Source organism: Aquarana catesbeiana, linkage group LG13 (genome assembly GCF_042186555.1).
Source record: "Aquarana catesbeiana isolate 2022-GZ linkage group LG13, ASM4218655v1, whole genome shotgun sequence".
Lineage (NCBI taxonomy): Eukaryota > Metazoa > Chordata > Amphibia > Anura > Ranidae > Aquarana > Aquarana catesbeiana.
The window spans coordinates 89,119,220-89,140,273 of NC_133336.1; the positions used below are offsets into that span (position 1 = coordinate 89,119,220).

At 43.7% G+C, this 21,054-nt stretch overlaps 1 protein-coding gene across 1 annotated transcript in view; it reads left to right on the forward strand.

The window, feature by feature from the left end:
• Positions 1-21,054, forward strand: part of LOC141117008 (putative N-acetylated-alpha-linked acidic dipeptidase) — a 381,126-nt gene that overhangs the window by 36,521 nt on the left and 323,551 nt on the right. The window contains exon 2 of the mRNA XM_073609573.1: positions 4,958-5,157. Within this exon, the coding sequence (XP_073465674.1) occupies positions 4,958-5,157 (200 nt within the window). The remainder of the gene's footprint in view (positions 1-4,957; positions 5,158-21,054) is intronic.

Sequence of the window (21,054 nt, forward strand, 5' to 3'; positions counted from 1 at the left end):
CAGTGCATCACAGATCAGGGTCAATCACAGCGGCCCTTTACCACACGACTGCTATGTCCAATCACATGTGATCACAAGTGTAAACAAAGCTGGGTAATTGGGGTTTGACAGGTCTCCTTCCTTCACACAGAGATAGAGTGTAAAGGAAGGAGACGATCTCTGCCAGAAACAGCAAGTGCATTTACTACAAGTGCTACATGGGTTTTACACTCACACACAGTGCTCATCAGTGCTGCCTCATTAGTGCCTCACCAGTGCCGCTTCAGTGCTTCAGTGCCAATCAGTGCTGCCTCATCAGTGCTGCTTCACCAATGTCCCTTATCAGTGTCCATCAGTGCCTCCCTATCAGTGGAGCCTCATCAGCACCCAGCAGTGCACATCAATGTAGCTTATCAGTGCCTATCAGTGGAGCCTCATCAGTGCTGCCTCATCAGTGTAGCTTATCAGTGCCGCTTCACCAGTGCTCATCATTGCAGCCTCAGTGCAGTACATTAGTGCAGATCAGTACTGCCTCATTAGTACATATCAGTTTAACCTCATCAGTGCAGATCAGTGCCCTTTAGTGCATCCTTTTAAATTCCCATTAGTTCAGCCTGGTCAGTGCCCATCAGCACCCATCAGAGCAGCCTCATCAGGACCCATCAGTGCAGCCTCAACAGTGCCAATCATTTCAGCCTGATCAGCGCCCATTAGCGCCCATCAGAGCTGCCTTGTCAGCACTCATCAAAGCAGCCTCATCAGCACCCATCAGTGCAACCTCATCAGCACCCACCACTACAGCTTCATCAGCACCCATCAGTGCAGCCTCATCAGCACCCATCAATGCAGCCTCATCAGTGCCCATCAATTCAGCCTGATCAGTTCCCATCAGCACCCATCAGAGCAGCCTCATCAGCATCCATCATCGCAACCTCATCAGCATTCATCACGCAGCCTCATCAGCATCCATCATCGCAACCTCATCAGCACTCATCACGCAGCCTCATCAGCACCCATCAGTGCAGCCTTATCAACACCCATCAGTTCAGCCTGATCAGTGCCCATCAGCACCCATCAGTGCATCCTCATCAGCACCAATCAGTGAAGCCTCATCAGCGCCAATCAGTGCAGCCTCATCAACGTCCATCAGTGCATCCTCATCAGTGCACATAAGAGCAGCCACATCTGTACCAGTGTCCCCATCACAGCAGTGTGTCACCACAGCCCACAGTCACCTCTATGTCTAGAAAATTATATACGAGTGAGGAGGCATACCAAATCCCAAGTATGACCAATGACAGCAGCGGGGAGTCCTCTGTGCCTGAGTCTGATTCTGAATACGAACCAGTTTTAAGTAGTATGTCTGTAATGGAACCAGAGGAGGAGGAAAGTGTTCCCATCAAACAAAGGCGTTCTGGCGAGGGGCAGGCAACTACTGATAGTGCAGTGGCATCCACCAGTAGCGCAGTGGCATCCACCAGAAATGGAGTGCCTTTGCAAGAAAGGTCAGGTACTAGTAAAGTGTCAGGTCATCCCCAAAGAGTGGATGTTGGGCCTCTGTATGTGGCCAGGCGGTAGAAAAGTCTCACACATGTGGCATCGCCATACTCAGGAGGAGTAGCAGAATGTATTCTGGGGTGTAATTCTTGGTATGTACATTCTATGCGTTGGAAATATCTTATAAATGGACAACTTTGTGTAAAAAAAAAAGGTTTTCATTTTGTTTCCACATTTTCCAAAAATGACATGTTCAAAAGACTTATTATGCCTCATACAATATATTTTGGGGTGCTTGCTTTCCAAAATGGGGTAATTTTGTGGGTGTTTCCACTGTCCTTGTGCTCCAGGGCCTTCAAAAACCTGATAGGTAGTCAGGAAACTAGATGTGTCATGTATGCCCCTAGAATGCCTGAAGGTGCTACATGGATGTTGGGGCCTCTGTATGTGGCCAGGCTGTGAAAAAGTTTCACACATGTGGTATCATCATAGTCAGGAGGAGCAGCAGAATGCATTTTAGGCTGTAATTATTGGTATGTACATGCTATGTGTTAGAAATATCTTATAAATTTACAACTTTGTGTAAGAAAAAAAAAAACATGTTTTCATTTTCTTTATACATTTTCCAAAAACGTGTGGAAAAAAGTGACATGTTCTAAAGACGCATTGTGCCTCACAGAATATATGATAAGGAAGTTGCTTTGTAAAATGTGGTCATGTTGTGGGTGTTTCCACTGTCCTGTTGCTCCATTGCCTTCAAAATTGTAATAGGTAGTCAGGAAATTAAATGTGTAATTTATGCCCCTAGAACGCCTGGAGGTGATACTTGGATGTTGGGCCTCTGTATGTAGCCAGGCTGTGAAAGAGTCTCACACGTGTGGTATTGTCATACTCAGGACAAGTAGCAGAATGTGTTTTTGGGTTGTAATTGAAAGTATGCCTGTGCTGTGTGTGAGAAATAACTTGTTAAAATGACATTTTTGTGTAAAAAAAAAAATAATTTCTTAATTTACCAATTTGTGGGAAAAATTATAACTTCAAAAAACTCACTGTGCCTCTTATTAAATACCCTGGACTGTCTACTTTCTAAAAAGTGGTCATTTAGGGGGGTATTTGTACTGTCCTGACATTTCAGGGCCTCAAGAAATGTGATAGCCAGTCAGTACATCAGGATTATTCAATTTTCAATGATACGTAGCATAGCTTGTAGACTCTATAACTTTCACACAGACTAAATAATATGCACCAACTTGGGTTATTTTTTATGTAGCAATATAACTTTTGGCCTAAATTTATGAACAAAAACTGCTTTACAATAGAAATTATAATAGAAACGAAAAAAGTTTTGTTTTTTTTGTCAAAATTTCTGTTTTTTTTTAGCTTATACTGAAAAAAAATAAAAAACCCAGTGGTGAATAAATACCACCAAAAGAAAGCTCTATTTGTTTGAAAAAAAAATATAGAAATTTTGTTTGGGTACACTGTAGCATGACTGAGTAATTGTCATTCAAAGTGTGACAGCACTGTAAGCTGAAAATTGGCCTGATCAGGAAGGGGGTGAAAGTGCCCAGTAGGCACTGGTTAAGGGATTATTGACACCATCATATTCTGGTGTGTTGCTTTTCATTGGGCTGAAAACAGAGCAAAACACATACAAAAAAATGCCTGCACTATTTTTAGCAGTTCGATGCACCAGAACACGGGTGATGTGTTACTGTGAGTTGTTGTGCATTGTGGTGTCACCACAATATTCATAATGCACGCTTTACCAAAACGCAATGGTGTGAATTTTTCCTACGTAATGCTTAACGTATCCATATTCAGCTCTTTCATGGCTTACTTTTAAACTAATGCCAATCTAACTCCCTTTTGAGGAGATTATGGAAAATGGCTCTCCCCAAACAGGCTGTGGCACTAAACCTGCATGTAATTAGGAGAACCACAACCTTCATTCAGAGATATGGCAGTGCCTCCACCCTAATTCTAATTTGCCATGCAACTGGACCTCTGGCTACCCACAGCCTGTAACTGAACAGTAAAAGAAGAAGCACACTTTTGAGCTCACCTCTCTGTCACTCTGCTCTCTCCTCCTATCAGCATGTTCCTTGTTAGCACACGAGCAATGCAGCACGCTGATACTGCTTCTCCCTCTCCTAGTCTGAGCTTTTTGGTAGAGTAGACTGCAAGAGGATACCAAGTGAAATTCGGGTACTTACACTGATTGCTTAAAAAAATACAAGTGTGTTAATGAGCACAGAGCTGCACTCATTTGAGCCTTTCATTTATCTGTATGGAGTATAGCTTAACCACTTGCCGACCAGCAATATATATACTGCGGCAGGTCGGCTCTCCTGAGCAAACCGACGTACCTGTACGTCGGTCCATGCATGTTAAACTGAAAGGCGCAGGTGCTCTTGCTGCACGCCGTGGGAGCGCGCCCACGGGTTCCGCAGACTCAATGTCCGCCAGCCACCTGCGATCGCGGTGAGGAGAGGCAGAACGGCGATCTGCCTATGTAAACAAGGCATATTCCCGTTCTGTCAGGGGGCAACTCTGAGATCTGCTGTTCCTAGTGATCAGGAACAGTGATCTCTTTGTTGTCCCAGGCAGCCCAGCCCCCACACAGTTAGAACACACCCAGGGAACAAAGTTAACCCCTTGATCACCCACTAGTGTTAACCCCTTCCCCACCAGTGTCATTTATACAATAATCAGTGCATTTTTATAGAACTGATTAATGTAATAATGTCACTGGTCCCCAAAAAGTTTCACTTGGGGTCAGATTTGTCCGCCGCAATGTCGCAGTCCCACTAAAAATAGCAGACTGCCGCCATTACCAGTAAAAACAAAAAATATATAAAAGTCCATAAATCTAGCCCCTATTTTATAAATGCTATAACTTTTGCGCAAACCAATCAATATATACGCTTATTGTGATTTTTTTTTTTTTACCAAAAATATGTAGAATACATATTGGCCTAAACTGATGAATAAATTCGTTTTTAAATATGTTTTTTTTGGATATGTATTATAGCAGAAAGTAAAAAATATTGTTTTTTTTTTCAAAATTGTCGATCTTTTTTCGTTTATAGCACAAAAAATAAAAACGGCGGAGGTGATCAAATACCACCAAAAGAAAGCTCTATTTGTTGGGAAAAAAGGACATCAATTTTATTTGGGTACAGCGTCGCATGCCTGCACAATTGTCAGTTAAAGCAACGAGGTGCCATATCGCAAAAAATGGGCTGGTCATTAAGGGGGTAAAACTTTCTGGGGCTGAAGTGTGCAGTAGACATTGAGACTTTGTATGTAAAAGACTGTGGATCCACTTTAAATCTCCAATATCTTTCACATAAGAAATGAGCGGGATTGATGCCAATCAACTTTGGAAATATTTTTTTCTCATTCACTTTTTTACATTATATTATTTTTTTATCGATTGTATACTATAACAAATGTCTCTGTCCCACTCTGACATTAGTTCATCATGCATCGGATGAAAGTCTTGGGAGTAATCGCTTTGGCTGTGGCTTCTCTGGTGATCGGGATTCTCATTGGACATTTTGCCATTGCACCAAGACTACCCACATGGCTTCAGAGGATGAGCACAGATGGAGACCCCAAATACAGCAATCAGCTTCACCAAGAGATTCGAGCAGAAGAAATCCACAAGAACTTGCAGTAAGACCAAAGGTTTTTTTTTTTTAAATATCACACCACTGGTGCTGCTTTAATGTGCGTCATCCTGTGTATGCTTTATTATCTTGAAATTTAACTTGCATACATTGTACATATCAGTTATTACACCCATTACAAAGACTTTGCATTTCCATATTACATAATGTTAACCACAATCAGTTCTTTTATTGATTGAAATTAATGTGCCTTAATGCCTAAACATTAGATGTTAGTGACTGACATCACAGATGTGCTGATGCATTGTTTACAGCCTATTATTTAATCCTTCACAAAAATCTAACTCCTGCTCAGTAATCATTTCATTAGATGTACTTTTATTCAAAGTTTATTCATCTGTGTTGCAGAGCTCTATTTTTATATATATACATGATATATACACACTAATCCTAGATTATTTTTGTGAACATAAAAAGTAACTGGGCACTTCAGAAGCAAGCTTTTGCCTTTAGAATGTTTATATTACTGTACATGCCCCGCTGGGGAGATGTTCTGTTTCAGTGACCAGTGTCAGTGGTTCAAGAAATGGAGAAATTATCCCCAATGCAATATAAACAACAAAGGTTATAACCCTTCCCTTCTCTATCCATAACTCTCATGGGTGGTGGACTGTGGGGGGGGGGGGGGTTACCTTCTGAATATAGGCTACATAAGAAGTTGGAAGGAAAATATTCTCAGAAATCAACCAGCCCACTATCCCAGTTAACTTGAGTTGGTCACCCCAGGGGTGCTCTTAGTAATATTATGGGCTTGGAAAGCCCACTGTGTGAAAAGGTCATATCATCAATTGTTTTTTCTGTACTGCTCCTCAATGGACTAGGCCTTTTGGCCAAGTCCAGGGCAATTTTTTCTACCAGGCTACAAGCCCAGTGACAGTGAATCTTGGGACCCCAGATGTTTTAGAACTACATTTCCCATGATGCTCAACTACACTGCAGAGTTAAAGAGCATCATGGGAAATGTAGTTCCAAAACATCTGGGGTGCCTAGATTCGCCATCACTGGCCTAGCCTGTGCACCTGCACCAGCACTATTTACTTAATTTATTTTTCTCTCACATTTGCTAACTTTGCACTTTTCTCTGTGTTTATTTCACTTGAATGGAGGGTATGGGTCTTTCGGCCTACCCTGAAGTCTAGAGGAGGATGTGTGGCCATTAGATTCCTTCCTCCCCTGAACCCGGGGGTCTCTTCCGGGGAGCCCCTCACCTAGTACTCGTTGGTTGGCTTCAGCTGACCATGGGGTGAGGGGTCCACCAGGCCCTTTAGCTAGGTGGACAAAGTTGAGCCTTGCCCCTGTCATTGCTTCATGCCCTGGGAGGGGTCAGGGTAGAGTCCTACTTCTTTGGGAGGTGGACGAGAGATACACCCTTAGATGCATTTTTTGTGTGTAATTTTTAAATGCATTTTTTTTTGTTTTTGTGCACCACTGTGGGTTAAAAAAAACAAGAAAAATTGGTCAATTAACTTGAGAACCCCCAAAGTTCCCCCTGGAGCGGACCTAGTTGTCTGGCACCGTGCATGTGAGATAATAACCGTAGGACATAGATACTTTTATCCCCATGCTTCTGATACACACAGAAGCTGTAACAGTTAAACTATTAGTTCACAGAAACACTTGCCTAATAGTTTCTGGTCTAGATGAAATACAGCAGTAGCTGCTGCATGGAAAGTCATGCGATCCAATTCTGTGTATACTTCCTGGAAACTTCCCTCCAATCCCTGCCAAACCTGCAATCTGGAGTTTTTATCCCAGCTAGCAGGGACAAGAAGTACCTGCTAAGACCGTGATAATTACCACGCAACAGTTATATACATATATAGTGGATTTGCAAAGAGCAGCCCGGATGTAGCGGCCCCATTGGCTTTGAGTAAATAACGAGAGGAGAGCTTCTGACGGGTGCAGTACTTTTATTCTTTTGCCTCAAAGGTGTGCATTAAGGTTAAACATCACAGAGGTTAATCCTTTTGACTCCTTAAACACCTTAAGCACCATTTGTACCATAAGCACCATTTGCACTATGAAAACTGTAAAATGACATGCAATACATTAGTTTACAGAGATCACCAAAAAGGGGGTTACAACAGAATTACAAATGTGGAGTTACAAAGTGGTGTTTTATTATCTATACACATACATCTAAATTAAGATTAAACATTTAAGGAAGCATGACTGTATGTTCAAACATGTGGATTGTCTACAGCATATCTTTTAACAGCATGGACTCAATTTATGCCTAAAAACATATGTACTGACAATGACAATGCACCTTTACCGCATACCTTGCTCCGCTTGCCAAGGGGGGCAAACTTTAAACTTTAGAAAACTTCCATAAACTGTCGCCTTCCCACGAGGTACTGCTGTATTGCCTGTGAATGCTGAATTAAATGGAAGCCCCTTTCTCCAAAACTAGAGGAAGCAGGAAGTGTCTGTTGAGTGCCCCCACTGCCATGGGGGCAACTGAGCCAAGTCACAGCTCCCTGTTTCCATTCACACTTTGGCTCCCGCTGCTGTCATTGGCTAGCCAACTTTGATTGACAGCAGCGGTAGCCATTGGCACCACTGCTGTGTCTCAGCCAATCAGGAGGGAGAGTCTCAGACGGCCGAGACACTCGTGGACATCGCTGGACAGAGATGGGGCTCAGGTAAGTATTATGCGGTGTACACACGAGCGGACTTTTCCACTGGACTGGTCCGACGGACCGAATCCGGCGGACAATCCGACCGCGTGTGGGCTTCATCGGACTTCCAACGGACCTTTTCGGTCGAAAATCCGCCGGACTTTAGATTTAAAACATGCTTCAAATCTTTCTGCCGGAACTCCGCCGAACCCAGTTCCTATCAGGAAGCCCGTTCGTCTGTTTGCTGGTCCGACAGACCAAATACGACTCAAGGGCAGCTACAGCACCTGGCCACGAGAATGTTTCCAGCGCGATCCTTTCGCGCTGGTTCTCGGTGACAGGGTATAATCTCGTGCTTGCTGCAATAGGAAAAACACATTTTCCTATTGCAGCGAGAAAGAGGCGACAATGTCGTCTGGTATAGATTGTGAGGGGAATCCCCTACGCTGAAAAATCGGTGTAGGGGTCCCCCCAAAATCCATACCAGACCCTTTTCCGAGCACGCAGCCTGGCTGGTCAGGAAAGGGGGTGGGGACTAGCAAGCGCCCCCCCTCCTGAACTGTACCAAGCCGCATGCCCTCAACATGGGGGGTGGGTGCTTTGGGGAAGGGGGGCGCCCGGCGGCGCCCGGGTGATGTCACCTGGTGACCATGCCCCTTATGAAGTCACAGTCCTGGGGCATGCTGGGACTGTGCCGTCATAAGGGGCAGGGTCACCACCTGGTGACCACGCCCCATGCCTATATAAGTCATTGCACAACGCTCACACAGCATTACAGCGGGAGAGAGCGTTGTGTCAACATCAGAAGAAGAGAAGAGGGAACAAGACGATGGAGAAGACCGGGCCACCGCTAGCAAAAGAGCAGCAAAAGAGCAGAAGAGGAGGAGCCCGGCAGAAGAACCGGAGAGCGGTTGAAGAAGCGGACACCGGGAGAAGAGGCCGGAGAGCGGAAGAAGAACCGGACACCAGGAGAAGAGGCCGGAGAGAGCGGAGAAGTCGGAAGAGACCCCCCTAAAGTCGGAAGAAGACCCCCGGAGCTGCCTAATAAACTACTTTAAAAACCTGTGTAGTGTGTTTTTTATTGACACCTTTTTTCCCCAGGTGAATGGGTAGGGGTACGATGTACCCCATACTCATTCACATAGGGCGGGGGGCTGGGATTTGGGGGCCCCCTTATTAAAGGGGGCTCCCGGATTCCGATAAGCCCCCCCGCCCGCAGACCCCGACAACCAACGGCCAGGGTTGTCGGGAAGAGGCCCTTGTCCTCATCAACATGGGGACAAGGTGCTTTGGGGTGGGGGAGGCTGCAGGGCGCCCCCCTTCCCCAAAGCACCCACCCCTCCATGTTGAGGGTGTTGGAGATACAACAGATTTCAGCTTAGCCTATTAACTGCAGTTCTCAAACAGGACACTAGATGTCGCTAATGCTCAGTGGTATGCTGCGCTGTGCAGTTTTCTATGATATGTTGTATTTCCTGTGTATAGTGTTGTACTTGTTGGTTTCTTTTTCCTGTCTGTGTTCTTCTTACCATGTGAGGTGATATCTGTGTACTTCTTGCCAGTTATGTTCCAATAAAGAAGTCAGTTCCTGTTACTCCACAACGTCTGATCTGAATTGACTCCGCTGCACCTAGCAATCGCACTCTGCAACAGAGGGCATGTGGCCTGGTACGGTTCAGAAGGGGGGGGCGCTCGCTCATCCCCACCCCCTTTCCTGACCGGCGGGCTGCGTGCTCGGATAAGGGTCTGGTATGGATTTTGGGGGGACCCCCACGCTGTTTTTTTCGGTTCCCCTTAAAATCCATACCAGACCTAAGGGCCTGGTATGCTCTGCGATGGGGTTCCCAAGGTGTCAATCTCGCCAATAAAAGTGGCTAGATTGACTTCCTTTTCTAGTCCCGTTGTACCTTATCACGTTCAAAATGAACGGACTTTAGTCCGTGTGTGGTCAAGTTCATTCATTCGGAAGGCCGTCGTAACTCCATTGGGAAGACCGTCGGACCTAGTCTGCCACCTAGTCATGTGTACGCAGCATTAGGGGGTGCTGGGGAGGCTGCTACACACAGAAGGCTTTTTATCTGTTGCATAGAATGCATTAGGATAAAAAAAATTATGCCTTTACAGCCACTTTAAGCTGACCATACATGATACAACAGAATTGTACAATGTCAATTAGATCTGTAATCAGCTATGCAGTACAAGAGCTTGCCTGATATGATACAAATTGAATTAATTGTTTAGGTGTTTCCTCAGCTTTAGTTTCCTAAATTGGAAGAAGGACACTAGGTATCAGCCATAAATAACACAGCATGCACGCACTAATATCTAAGCTGTCACAACCCACAAATTACATTGTACAGACAGGTGGGGAACCTTGCTTCTGACACCTCTGGTCAGTACACTCTGTGCAAAAAGCTGAACTTTTTAAAAAGTCCTCCCTTGCAATGGGGCTGCAATGAGGCACTAGATACAGAAGTACAGAAGTTTTTCCTGACCCTCCCCTCCCACAAGTTCCTCCATGCTGTTAGAAGGGTGATGTTTATATTCCTGCCCATGTCTTCCTGTCTTCTGGTCCTGGTGGCTCCCATCCACCCTTTCTTGCACTGTGAACAGACACGTGAAATGAAGAAAAGTCATACAGGCATACTGTACATAGTTGCAACAAAAATTCCCATATAGCATACTGCAATTAGTATTTCTGCCATTAGATGCTTGTGTCTAAGAAGGGATCGGCCATGAGTGCAGCAACATCTTTTATGGTAATATCTGCAGCATCATCTCTATCTTGAATAGAAAAAAACCTAAAAGAAATGTTTAACGTTTCTCCACTCTATGCAATAATAGCAAAATGACAAAAATGGCTGTAGTTAGGCTTGAACTGTTAGGTAAAAAGCCTATGTATTCTTGCAGAACGCTGAGGGTCATGGGATTTGACTTCCAAGTAAGCCATATTGTAGAGCTTATGGACCTTTCACACTAGAATTCCCAACAGACACAGGGGCAAGGAGGAGGAGTGGACCTGCTTTTCTGAGGCTGTTCAGCTAAATCTATCTCTTGGTGATGAGAGAGTGATTAGAGCACTTCTGCTGCATACCGGCCAGACTGCTAAGAGGCCAGGCCAGTGAAGACACAGAGGCAGCGCAACACAGACTGCAGTAATCGCATCTGCATTGTTGCTGCAGGGAGACCAGAGCATCCTCTCACCCTCTACTTCCCACTACTGAATCTCCATAGGCATTCTGTAGAGAGACTGAAGGCCCCACCTTCTACAATGAGAGATCACAGCCTCACCAGGTTAACTAGTGAGAGGGTACTGCCCATTGTTCTCACTGCTAGCAGGGACAGCTACTGGAGGCCAGACATTAAGTATACCGCACCAGTACTGCACCTATACTGCATGCTGGTTTATCAAAGCTTTCATTAACCTCCCTGACGGTATTCCCGAGTCTGGCTCGTGGTGGAATATCAGTACCAAGAGCGGTAACCCCGAGCCAGACTCGTGATCGCATCGCAGCATCCAGGAAGAGGTTACTTACCTTGTCCCCTGGATCCTGTGATGTCTCCTCGCAGTGTGAGCGGCTCGTCCTCCCCTCGATCTATCATGGAGCCGGGCTCTGTTCCCTGCGAGCGTTGCAACTCACGGGGACGGAGAACGGCGCCAAATTCAAAAAGTGAAACACACACAATACATACAGTATACTGTAATCTTACAGATTACATTACTGTATGTAATTATTTCAAATCCCTTTTGTCCCCAATGGTTTCTCCAGTGGTCTCCATGCAGTTTTATTTTATAAAAACTGTTCTTTCTGCCTGGAAACTGGAGATTGTCCATAGCAACCAAAACTGTCCCTTTACATCAAAAGTGGTTTTAGAGCAGCTAGAAAACAGTGATAATAAATTAGAATCACTCACAGAATTGAGCGATAGTGATTTGTGGGGAGATCCGTCATCAAACACTGAAAAGTATTGACAGCGACAATTCTGCAACTGAGCAAATTTCAGTGTTTTTGATTTGATTACATTATTGAATATTTTTTATTATTATTATATTATTATTTGGTATAGTTGTTTATAGTTATTTATTATATTCAGTGGCGTAACTAGAACCTTCAGGGCCCCGATGCAAGAAAACATGGAGGGCCCCCCTGACCCCTGGACAGGGCTCTTTTCTCCGAGCCCGATGGTGGAACAACAGGTGCCCGGTCACAAGTGGGTGGCTGCATATAAAGGAATCGATTTCTCCATCCCCCCCCCAGCTTCTCCTCTTCTCCCTCCCACAGGCATTCAGCGGCTGCAGGAGGAAAATGGAGAGATCAGTTCCTCTGATGAAAACCCTGTCAGTGTTTCTTTTTCCAGTCAGGGCACCCTTGAAGTACGCCCCTAGGTGAATGGGGCTGCACTGCAACCACTCCGCAACTGTGTGCATTGCATGCAGTTGCGGGATAGTGATGATGCATTTAGGGGTTAAAACAGGTGGTCAGTAGGCAACATATTGCCTCTTTACCAGCTGTCAAATGCCTCTGAAAAGTGAACTGAGCATGGAACGCTTTTCGGAGGAACAGCATTTTTTTGCTGGTACTATGAACAAGCAAAAAAAATAAAAAAATCGGTTCTGATTGTACACATATAGGGGGTCAGGATTAAAAGCATATACCTAAAATGTGCATACATACATGTAAACACACACACGTATAAACACACATATATAAAAAACACACACACATATATATAAATGTACACATGCACGAACATTTAAACCAGTGGTGGCTGAGCCTAGGACGTGGTCTGTGTTTCAATACATTGTAACGAACAGCAGCAGCTTGCTTGACAAGCCTCGTCCGTAGCGGCCAGCTGAGACTTGCCTATCTGCATGCCCTAACTTAATCGGGCGCACGTGAGTTTATCATTGTGCTGGTTTGCTTGTGGATTTTTTTCTCTTTTGCTACATTGCGCAATGATTTTGTTTCTTTGTTTCTCTTTCATTAATCACCTGGTACTGAGAATCTATCATTGCAGCTGTGGTAGAAACATCTTTTTCTGTGAATAAACAAGTATTGTAGGATTTCAACTACCTCAGTATACTATGGAATGTATGGAAGAGCCCTGGGGCCATCATTAAAAAAAATACAGAATTATGAGTTTGCAAAAAAAAAAAAATTTTTTTTACAGAATTCTGAGTTTGAAAGTCAGAATTCTGAGTTTGAAAGTCAGAATTCTGAGATTCAAAGTCAGAATTCTGAGATTCAAAGTCAGAATTCTGAGTTTGAAAGTCAGAATTCTGAGATTCAAAGTCAGAATCGTGAGTTAAAAAAAAAAAAAATTTACAGAATTCTGAGATTAAAAGTCAGAATTCTGAGTTTCAAAGTCAGAATTCTGAGATTAAAAGTCAGAATTCTGAGATTAAAAGTCAGAATTCTGAGTTAAAATGTCAGAATTCTGAGTTTCAAAGTCAGAATTCTGAGTTTCAAAGTCAGAATTCTGAGATTAAAAGTCAGAATTCTGAGTTTCAAAGTCAGAATTCTGAGATTAAAAGTCAGAATTCTGAGATTAAAAGTCAGAATTAAGAGTTTCAAAGTCAGAATTCTGAGTTTCAAAGTCAGAATTCTGAGTTTATAAATATAGTAGTCTTTATTAGGAAGATTTTAGGACCAATGAGCAATAAGGTAGTAACACCTACAGATCATCATTCTGCAGACATACATGTCTTCTGCTCTGTATATGAATATGTAAATCTATCTTAGTTACAGCACACAGTATAGGGAAGCAGGCAGTGCTGGGTCTCTGGTTCCTCTACTGTATTAATTAGTTCCTCGGTTTGCTGTCTTATCCTTCTTCTCTGTCATCTGCTCCAACATAAAGAGCCATGCTGAAAACGTGTGTATTGTGTGTGAGTGGGGGGGGGGGCACAGCTTCCATAGATATACAAAGGCAAAGGAGAGTGGGATCAAGGGGACAGTGGCTGATGTTGGCCCGATCATGATCCCACCCTGGAAATGACTGGACTATATCGGTACAGATAAACAACAATGAAGTTAAGTAAAAAAATTTATTACAAAGAAAGAAGTTACATGGTGTACTTGTTAAAAATGCAAAAACAGAGGCTCGGAAAAGCCCAAAAGACATCTGTTGTTACAAGGTATAGAATGGTCTGGTTCGTGGAAAATGGAGAGGGTAGCGTGATGACGTAGCGCGCATCACGGAGGGAGGGAGGTGAGGGTGTCAGACGGAGAAGCAGACTCTCCTAGGATCCCCGGAGCGTGTCCATCCAGCCGCTACACAGGATATGCCCGCAGGCTAAAGGGGGGAGGAAGATCCCCGAACGCCACTACGAGCGCTGCTGCTGCGGTCCCCAGATTCTAACAGGGGAAGGATACCGAAGCTCCACACGCCGCTCCACACGCCGCTCCACACGCCGCTGTCGGGACATGGGAGGCGGCTGCAGATTCAGCACAGACGGAGAGGAAGGGAGGATTTGACGGCGTCCCCCCCCGGCTTCCCCCCCCTCGATCGTCCCACAATATTCATCGGGCAACGTGGGACCCCGTTGGATTTCTGCTGAGTCCGGTGGTGGTAACGTAGGAACAGCTCTGTTTACAATTTCCGTTTATATGTATTAGTGACACTTTACTATAACTGCCTGATATAATGGTGACAGAAGTTAATGACTAGAGACGGCAGCTGAAGCCGCTGTATCTGTTTGAAACCCTCAGCTTTGAAATTATAAGTAAGACTCTACTACACTACCTGTTATGAAGATGATAAAAGTTATTTGAAAGGGGATAGTAGCTAAAGCTATCGCTGTACTGGAAATCTGCAGACATGATCATATAAGGAAAATTTTCTTCACAGCCTGCCATAACGGTATGAGAGGTTAATGAAGGACAAGGTGTCTGGAGCAATTGTTTGGTTTGAATCCCTCAGTTTGGGCGTCATCACCAATGTCATTACTAATAACATGCTAACATTTCGCCGGACATAACGGGGACAGAAGTAAATTGATTGAAGCCTGGTTTTGGGGGTGTATTTTAGCCTGGTTGAGCAATGAAGCCTGTTTCAAATCTGTGAAAAGGGTTCCAAGGCAGAAGATCTCAGATTGGGGACTGATAAGAGCAAGGCATCTCTGAGGTACGGGTCCCTAGAGGGCCTGGGTCATATCCTCGGACGTGTTTCTTTTACCCCCCCCCCGATTGAACAACTTAATAGTATAAAGGCGGCATACTGTCTAGAGCAGGACCCAGAAAATAACCATTAGGGCTGATACCCCTGAAGGATCCATACCTACAAGAGGAGGGAGGAAGTCCAGTTAATCCTGGGGAAACCAACAGGGGGTCAGAGGAAGAAGGGAGGAATGAATAAAGCAACAACAAAAAAAGGGGGGGCACCTAAAACGCCGAGGGATAGGACAGCTGGAAGCTCAATAAAACAGTTCATGTCCCAAGGTGGGAGTCCAAAAGGAAGGGAGCAAGGGGCCCAAGGAGGTTCAAGGGCAGAAGGAAGAGGGGGAACCCCAGATAAAACGGGGGACAAAACGATCCAATCAAAGGAAAACTCAATAGTGGAAAGTGAAGGGGATTTAAGTCGGGTGGAAGAGAGAAGAACAAGTGCCCCAATGCTTTCAAAGGAGGAAATGAGAGACATGCTCAAAAACCTTGAGCTTTCAATAAAAGTAGAAATAGGCCTGGTGAGAGCAGACCTGGGAAGCTTATTGGAAAGGGTAGAAACAACGGAAAAAAAAACGGAGGAATTGGAAAAGGAGATAATGAACCTCAAAGAACAAATTAAAACTTCTAGACAAAATCAGAAGATAATCCTATACAAGATCGAGGATCAGGAAAACCGAGATAGGAGACAAAACATAAGACTCCGTAATGTCCCAGAAAACAAAGGAGAAGATCTGAGAAGGATGATCCCCCAAATATTGGGGCCTCTGTTAGGAGAGGAGGATAAGGAATTCCCTAAAATAGAAAGGACTCACCGAGTTGGAAAATTATTCAACTCGGACCACCAGAGGCCGAGAGATATAATAATTTGCTTTAGGTACTATGAAGACAAAGCTCTAATCCTATCCAAAATGAGAGGCAAACCCCCGGTAAAATTTGAAGGGTCAGAGATCCAAATCTATACAGATCTCGCTCCCGAAACCCTCGCTAGGAGAAGGCTTTTGAAGCCTCTATTAGATCAGATGAGAGAACTAAACATTAAGTATAGCTGGGGTTTTCCGGCGTGCTTGAGGGGTTTTAGAGATGGAAGATCGGCAAGATTGAGGTTCCCAGAGGATTTAAAGGACTTCTGTGATAGGCTTGATATGAAAGAACCGGAGCTGCCGGGCTGGGTGGAGGGGTGACTGGGGGTGTGTGGGGGGGGGGTGGGGGGGGGTGGGGGAGGCTGGTTTAGTAGATTAGTGGAGTGGAGGGGTGGCGGGAGGGAGGAGGAGTTTCTGTGGTATCTGGATTGCCCCTCTCTGCTTAAAACACCAGGCAGGGGGGGGTAAAGGGCACACTCGGGCTCCCACCTCAAACATGTGATTCGTTAGGCTCCATGGTATCCATGGCGCTGGGCGAATGGGGAGCCAGGGGGTGGCTGAGGGGTAGGGAGGGGGGGTGGGGGAGAGGAGAGGGGAAAGGGGAACCCGGTGTACAAGGAAGTAAGAGGGAAGAAGGAAGGAAAGAAGATAACAAAGAAAGAATTCAGAATAGTTCAGTAATACAGATCCAACAAAAATCAAAAAAAAAAAAAAAGTTAGGAGATGAGAAAATTAAATTTTACGACCTATAATGTAAAGGGTCTTAATGAGCCCACTAAGAGATATAAGATCCTGAGGGAATTAGAGAGATATAAGGCTGAGGTTGTGTTCCTCCAAGAAACCCACTTAACATACTATTCCAAGAGTAAGATAAAGTCCAATAGGTATCCAACTTGGTTTTACGGGGACTCAATAACATCAAGAGCGAGAGGAGTGGCAATAGGGATAGCAAGAGGGATAAACTTTAAGGTTGAAGAGAGGTTAATAGACCAGGGAGGAAGATATATATTCCTGAAAGGTTCCTTGGAGGGATGGAAGGTTACACTGGCAAATATTTACGCACCAAACAAAGAGCCGAGTGGGTTTCTTGGAATAATATTAGGGAAACTAATGGAGTTTAAAGAAGGTAGCCTGATTATGATGGGGGATTTCAATATGTGCATGGCTCCAGAGGTAGATAGTACGTCTCGTGCGCAGGGGACAATGAACGGGAAGCTGAAGAAATTAAAACAGAAGCTGCATTCGTGTCAACTGGTGGATGTATGGAGGATTATGAACCCAAATAAGAAGGATTTCTCGTTCTATTCCCCTGCGCACGGGACGTACTCTAGGATTGACTATATATTGATGGAACATTCATTGTTGGAAAGAGTTGTGGAGGTTAAAATAGAAGTTATTACCATATCAGACCACGCCCCAGTTAGTATGAAATTGTACGTTCCAGAAAATCAGAGAACCCCAATAACCTGGAGATTGGACGAAGATCTTTTACAAGAAGTATCAAATGTAGAGAAAATAGAACAGGAACTTAAACAATATTTCTCAACGAATGATACAGCAGAGATCTCAGGGTCATCCTTGTGGGAGGCCCACAAGGCCTACATAAGGGGAGTAATAATGAAGATAGGGGCAATGAGAAAAAGGGAAACAAAGGAACAAATTAAAAAACTAACTGAAGAAATATATGATCTGGAGCAAGAACATAAGAAGGGCTCGGGCCAAGGGAGAAGGGTATATCAAAAATTGGTGAAAAAAAGGGAGGAGCTAAAGGATTATACAGATTTAGAAACAAAAAAAGCATTTTACAAGGTGGCGAAAGAAAATTATCAGAGTCGAAATAAGAGCAGTAGACTACTAGCTAGAACAATAAGAAAGAAAAAAACTAGAAACTATATTGAAAAAATCCAAAATAGTAAAGGAGAAATGCTCCATACAACAAAAGAGATAGGGAAATCTTTTAAGGAATATTATAGTGAATTATATTCAGTAGCTAAAAATACAAGGCTAAGAGGAGCAAAGGATAGGAAAATAGTAGAATTCTTGAATAAAGCCAACCTCCCGAAGATTAATGAGATCGACAGAGATATTTTAGAAAACCCCATAACGATAGAAGAAATCAACAGAGCACTATCAGAATCAGCTTCAGGTAAAAGCCCGGGGCCCGATGGATTCACCTGTAGGTACTACAAAAAATTTAAAGAAATATTGACCCCTAGACTCTGTGAGTACATGAACGGGTTGGGCAGAGATTTCGACCTGAGTAGAGAAGCTCTTAGAGCAGAGATCACGGTTATCCCAAAAGAAGGGAAAAATCCTACACTATGCTCTAGCTATAGGCCGATATCGCTGATCAACACCGATGTTAAACTATATGCCAGAGTTTTAGCAAATCGGCTAAAAGAGAGCCTCAATGGTCTGATACATCCAGACCAAGTGGGGTTCATCCCGAAAAGAGAGGGGCGAGATAATGGCGTGAGGGCACTCCTCTTGCTGCAGCATATTAAGGACAGTGGACCCCCAGGTCTACTCTTGTCTATAGACGCAGAGAAAGCGTTTGACAGAGTAGACTGGGGGTTCATGTTCCAAACTCTGGAATCTATGGGCATAGGTCCAAAAATGATTAATAGGATACGCGCTCTGTATAACCACCCTATGGCCTCGATAAAAATCAACGGCTCCTCTTCAGAGGCTTTTGAAATGGAAAATGGAACGAGGCAGGGGTGTCCCTTGTCCCCCCTGCTTTTCGTCCTCTCCCTGGAGCCACTGCTGTCAGTGATTAGGGCGGATCCGGATATTTGGGGTATAAGGGTTGGGGATGAGGAGCACAAGATCGCGGCTTTTGCCGACGATGTTCTGCTTTTCATAACCAACCCCAGAATTTCAATGCCTAATATCCTTGGAGTCATGAGGCAATATGGAGAAGTATCAAACTTCAAAATTAATTTGGCAAAATCGGAAATCCTGAATATCAACCTGGGAAAGAGGGAGGAAAGAAAGCTGAAAAAGGAATTTAAATTTATATGGAAAAAAGAAATAAATTACTTGGGTATAAAACTGGCTAATTCATTAGGGAAGATCTACAAAGCAAATTTTATTCCACTATTAGATGAAATAAAATTGGAGAGTAAAAGGATAACAACTAAACCACTTTCATGGGTCAGACGTATTAATGCCATAAAGATGATATTATTACCTAAAATCACCTATAAACTACAGATGCTCCCATTGAATATCCCTCAGTATTATTTTAAAAAATTGAAATCAATCATTATGAGAGCAGTTTGGAAAAACAGAAGGGCTAGAGTGTCTTTTGACATCTTAAAACAGGAAAAAAGAAAAGGGGGCTTGGCGATACCTGATATTCAGGGTTATTATAGGGCAATACTGGTTTCAAGAGCGATAGAGTGGTTTAGAGAAAACACACAGAAAAGATGGGTGAATATAGAGAACAGTTTGAGTAAGGCGCACTTAGGACACTTGATTTGGAACCCTCCACACTATAGGGTATTAGATATAAATACACATTCACTGACAAAGGCGGTTTTTAGAGCTTGGGATATAGTTTACAAACAAGTAAATAACACTTACAATTCTCCGTTAATTTCACTTTCAGAGAATGATTATTTTGCACCTGGTAAAAAAGAAATTGGGGGGAGTTGGATAAAAAAGGGAACAGTACAGTTGAGAGATATTATTAAAGAGGGGAAGATAGCCCCGTTTCAGGAATTAAAGCACAAAACAGATATTTGGTGCTCGATCGCTGGAGATACCTGCAGTTAAGCCATTTTATCAGCCGCCTATCACACCCAATAAGATCAGGGGAGGAGCTATCAGAGTTGGAAAAGATATGTATGTTGAATAATACTAAAGGTATAATATCTAAAGTTTACAAACTGGGCTTGGCGAAGAGCAGTGGGGAGATACCACCATTTATCACCAAATGGGAAAATGAATTAGGAGTACAGTTAGATAGTAATAGATTAAAGAAAACTCTGGAGCTGACCCACAGTTCGTCAATTGACATCAGTGTCGCTGAAATGAACTACAAAATATTAACAGGCTGGTACATTACCCCGGATAAGGCAAGTAAATACCAAAAAGATAAAACATCGGAGTGTTGGAGGGGGTGTAAAGGGGTAGGAAACATGGCCCACATTTGGTGGGACTGCCCTGTAATCAAACGTTACTGGCTAAAAATCTTGGGATATATTAAGCAAATAACTAAGATAGAAGTTAAATTAGATCCCTGGACAGTGTTACACCACGGAATAGGAGGGGAGGTAAAAATATATAAAAACACCCTAGTACCACACCTGTTGAATGCGGCAAAAAAGGTCATAGCAAAAAATTGGCAGAAGCTAGAGGGCCCATTAATATGGGAGTGGGTTGATGTAGTAGAAGGGATTCGATATATGGAGGAAGGAGGACCTGAAAGTGAACCTGAAAGTGAAGATGAATCAGCAGAAGGGAGGAACAATTGGCAAAACTGGAAGGACTTTAAAAAATTATGGAGTATTACTGAAGGTTTGAGAATAAGAATTGATTAAAAATTGAGATAACAACTATTGTACACAAGAGGTGTGGGGGGGAGGGAGGAGTGGGGTAGGAGAGAGGGATAGGGGTTGGGGTTCTTTTCCTTTTGTATTTGTTAAATTGAATATAAGATATGTACACCTGTCAAGTAAGCTACAAATGATGTGAAAAAAAAGGAGAGACATAGATGACACTGATAAAGTGGATCAGGTCTCCAACTATAATCACTGAGGTGGCAAAAGAAAAAAAAAAAAAAAGAATGGTCTGGTTCTCGACTAGTTTCGCGGTATTACCGCTTCCTCAGGAGGACCAATCTATGAGAAAAATAGTACATAATAATACAAACAATATACATACAAAAATCATAATACAGCATGTAAAGAGACACCATAAGAGATAGATAGAGAAGTGGCTTACCCTATATCTAGGTGAATATGTGCGGCACCCAGCTGCCCAAACATAACTCCCCCGCGGCAGACAAGGGGGATTGTGCGAAATTCCCTGGATGGATAACAATCAATAGTTGAGGGATCTAATTGTTAGCTGGTTGAGGGTAAAAAAAGGGGGGAGGATAGCCGTTGGCAAGAAAGAGGAAGATAATAAGGGGTAGAGGGGAGGAAGGGAAGGAGAGGAGAGAGGAGAAGGGCAGGAGGGGGAAGGAAAGTGGGGAAAGGAAGGTAGGGATGGGGGGGGAAGAGAGGAG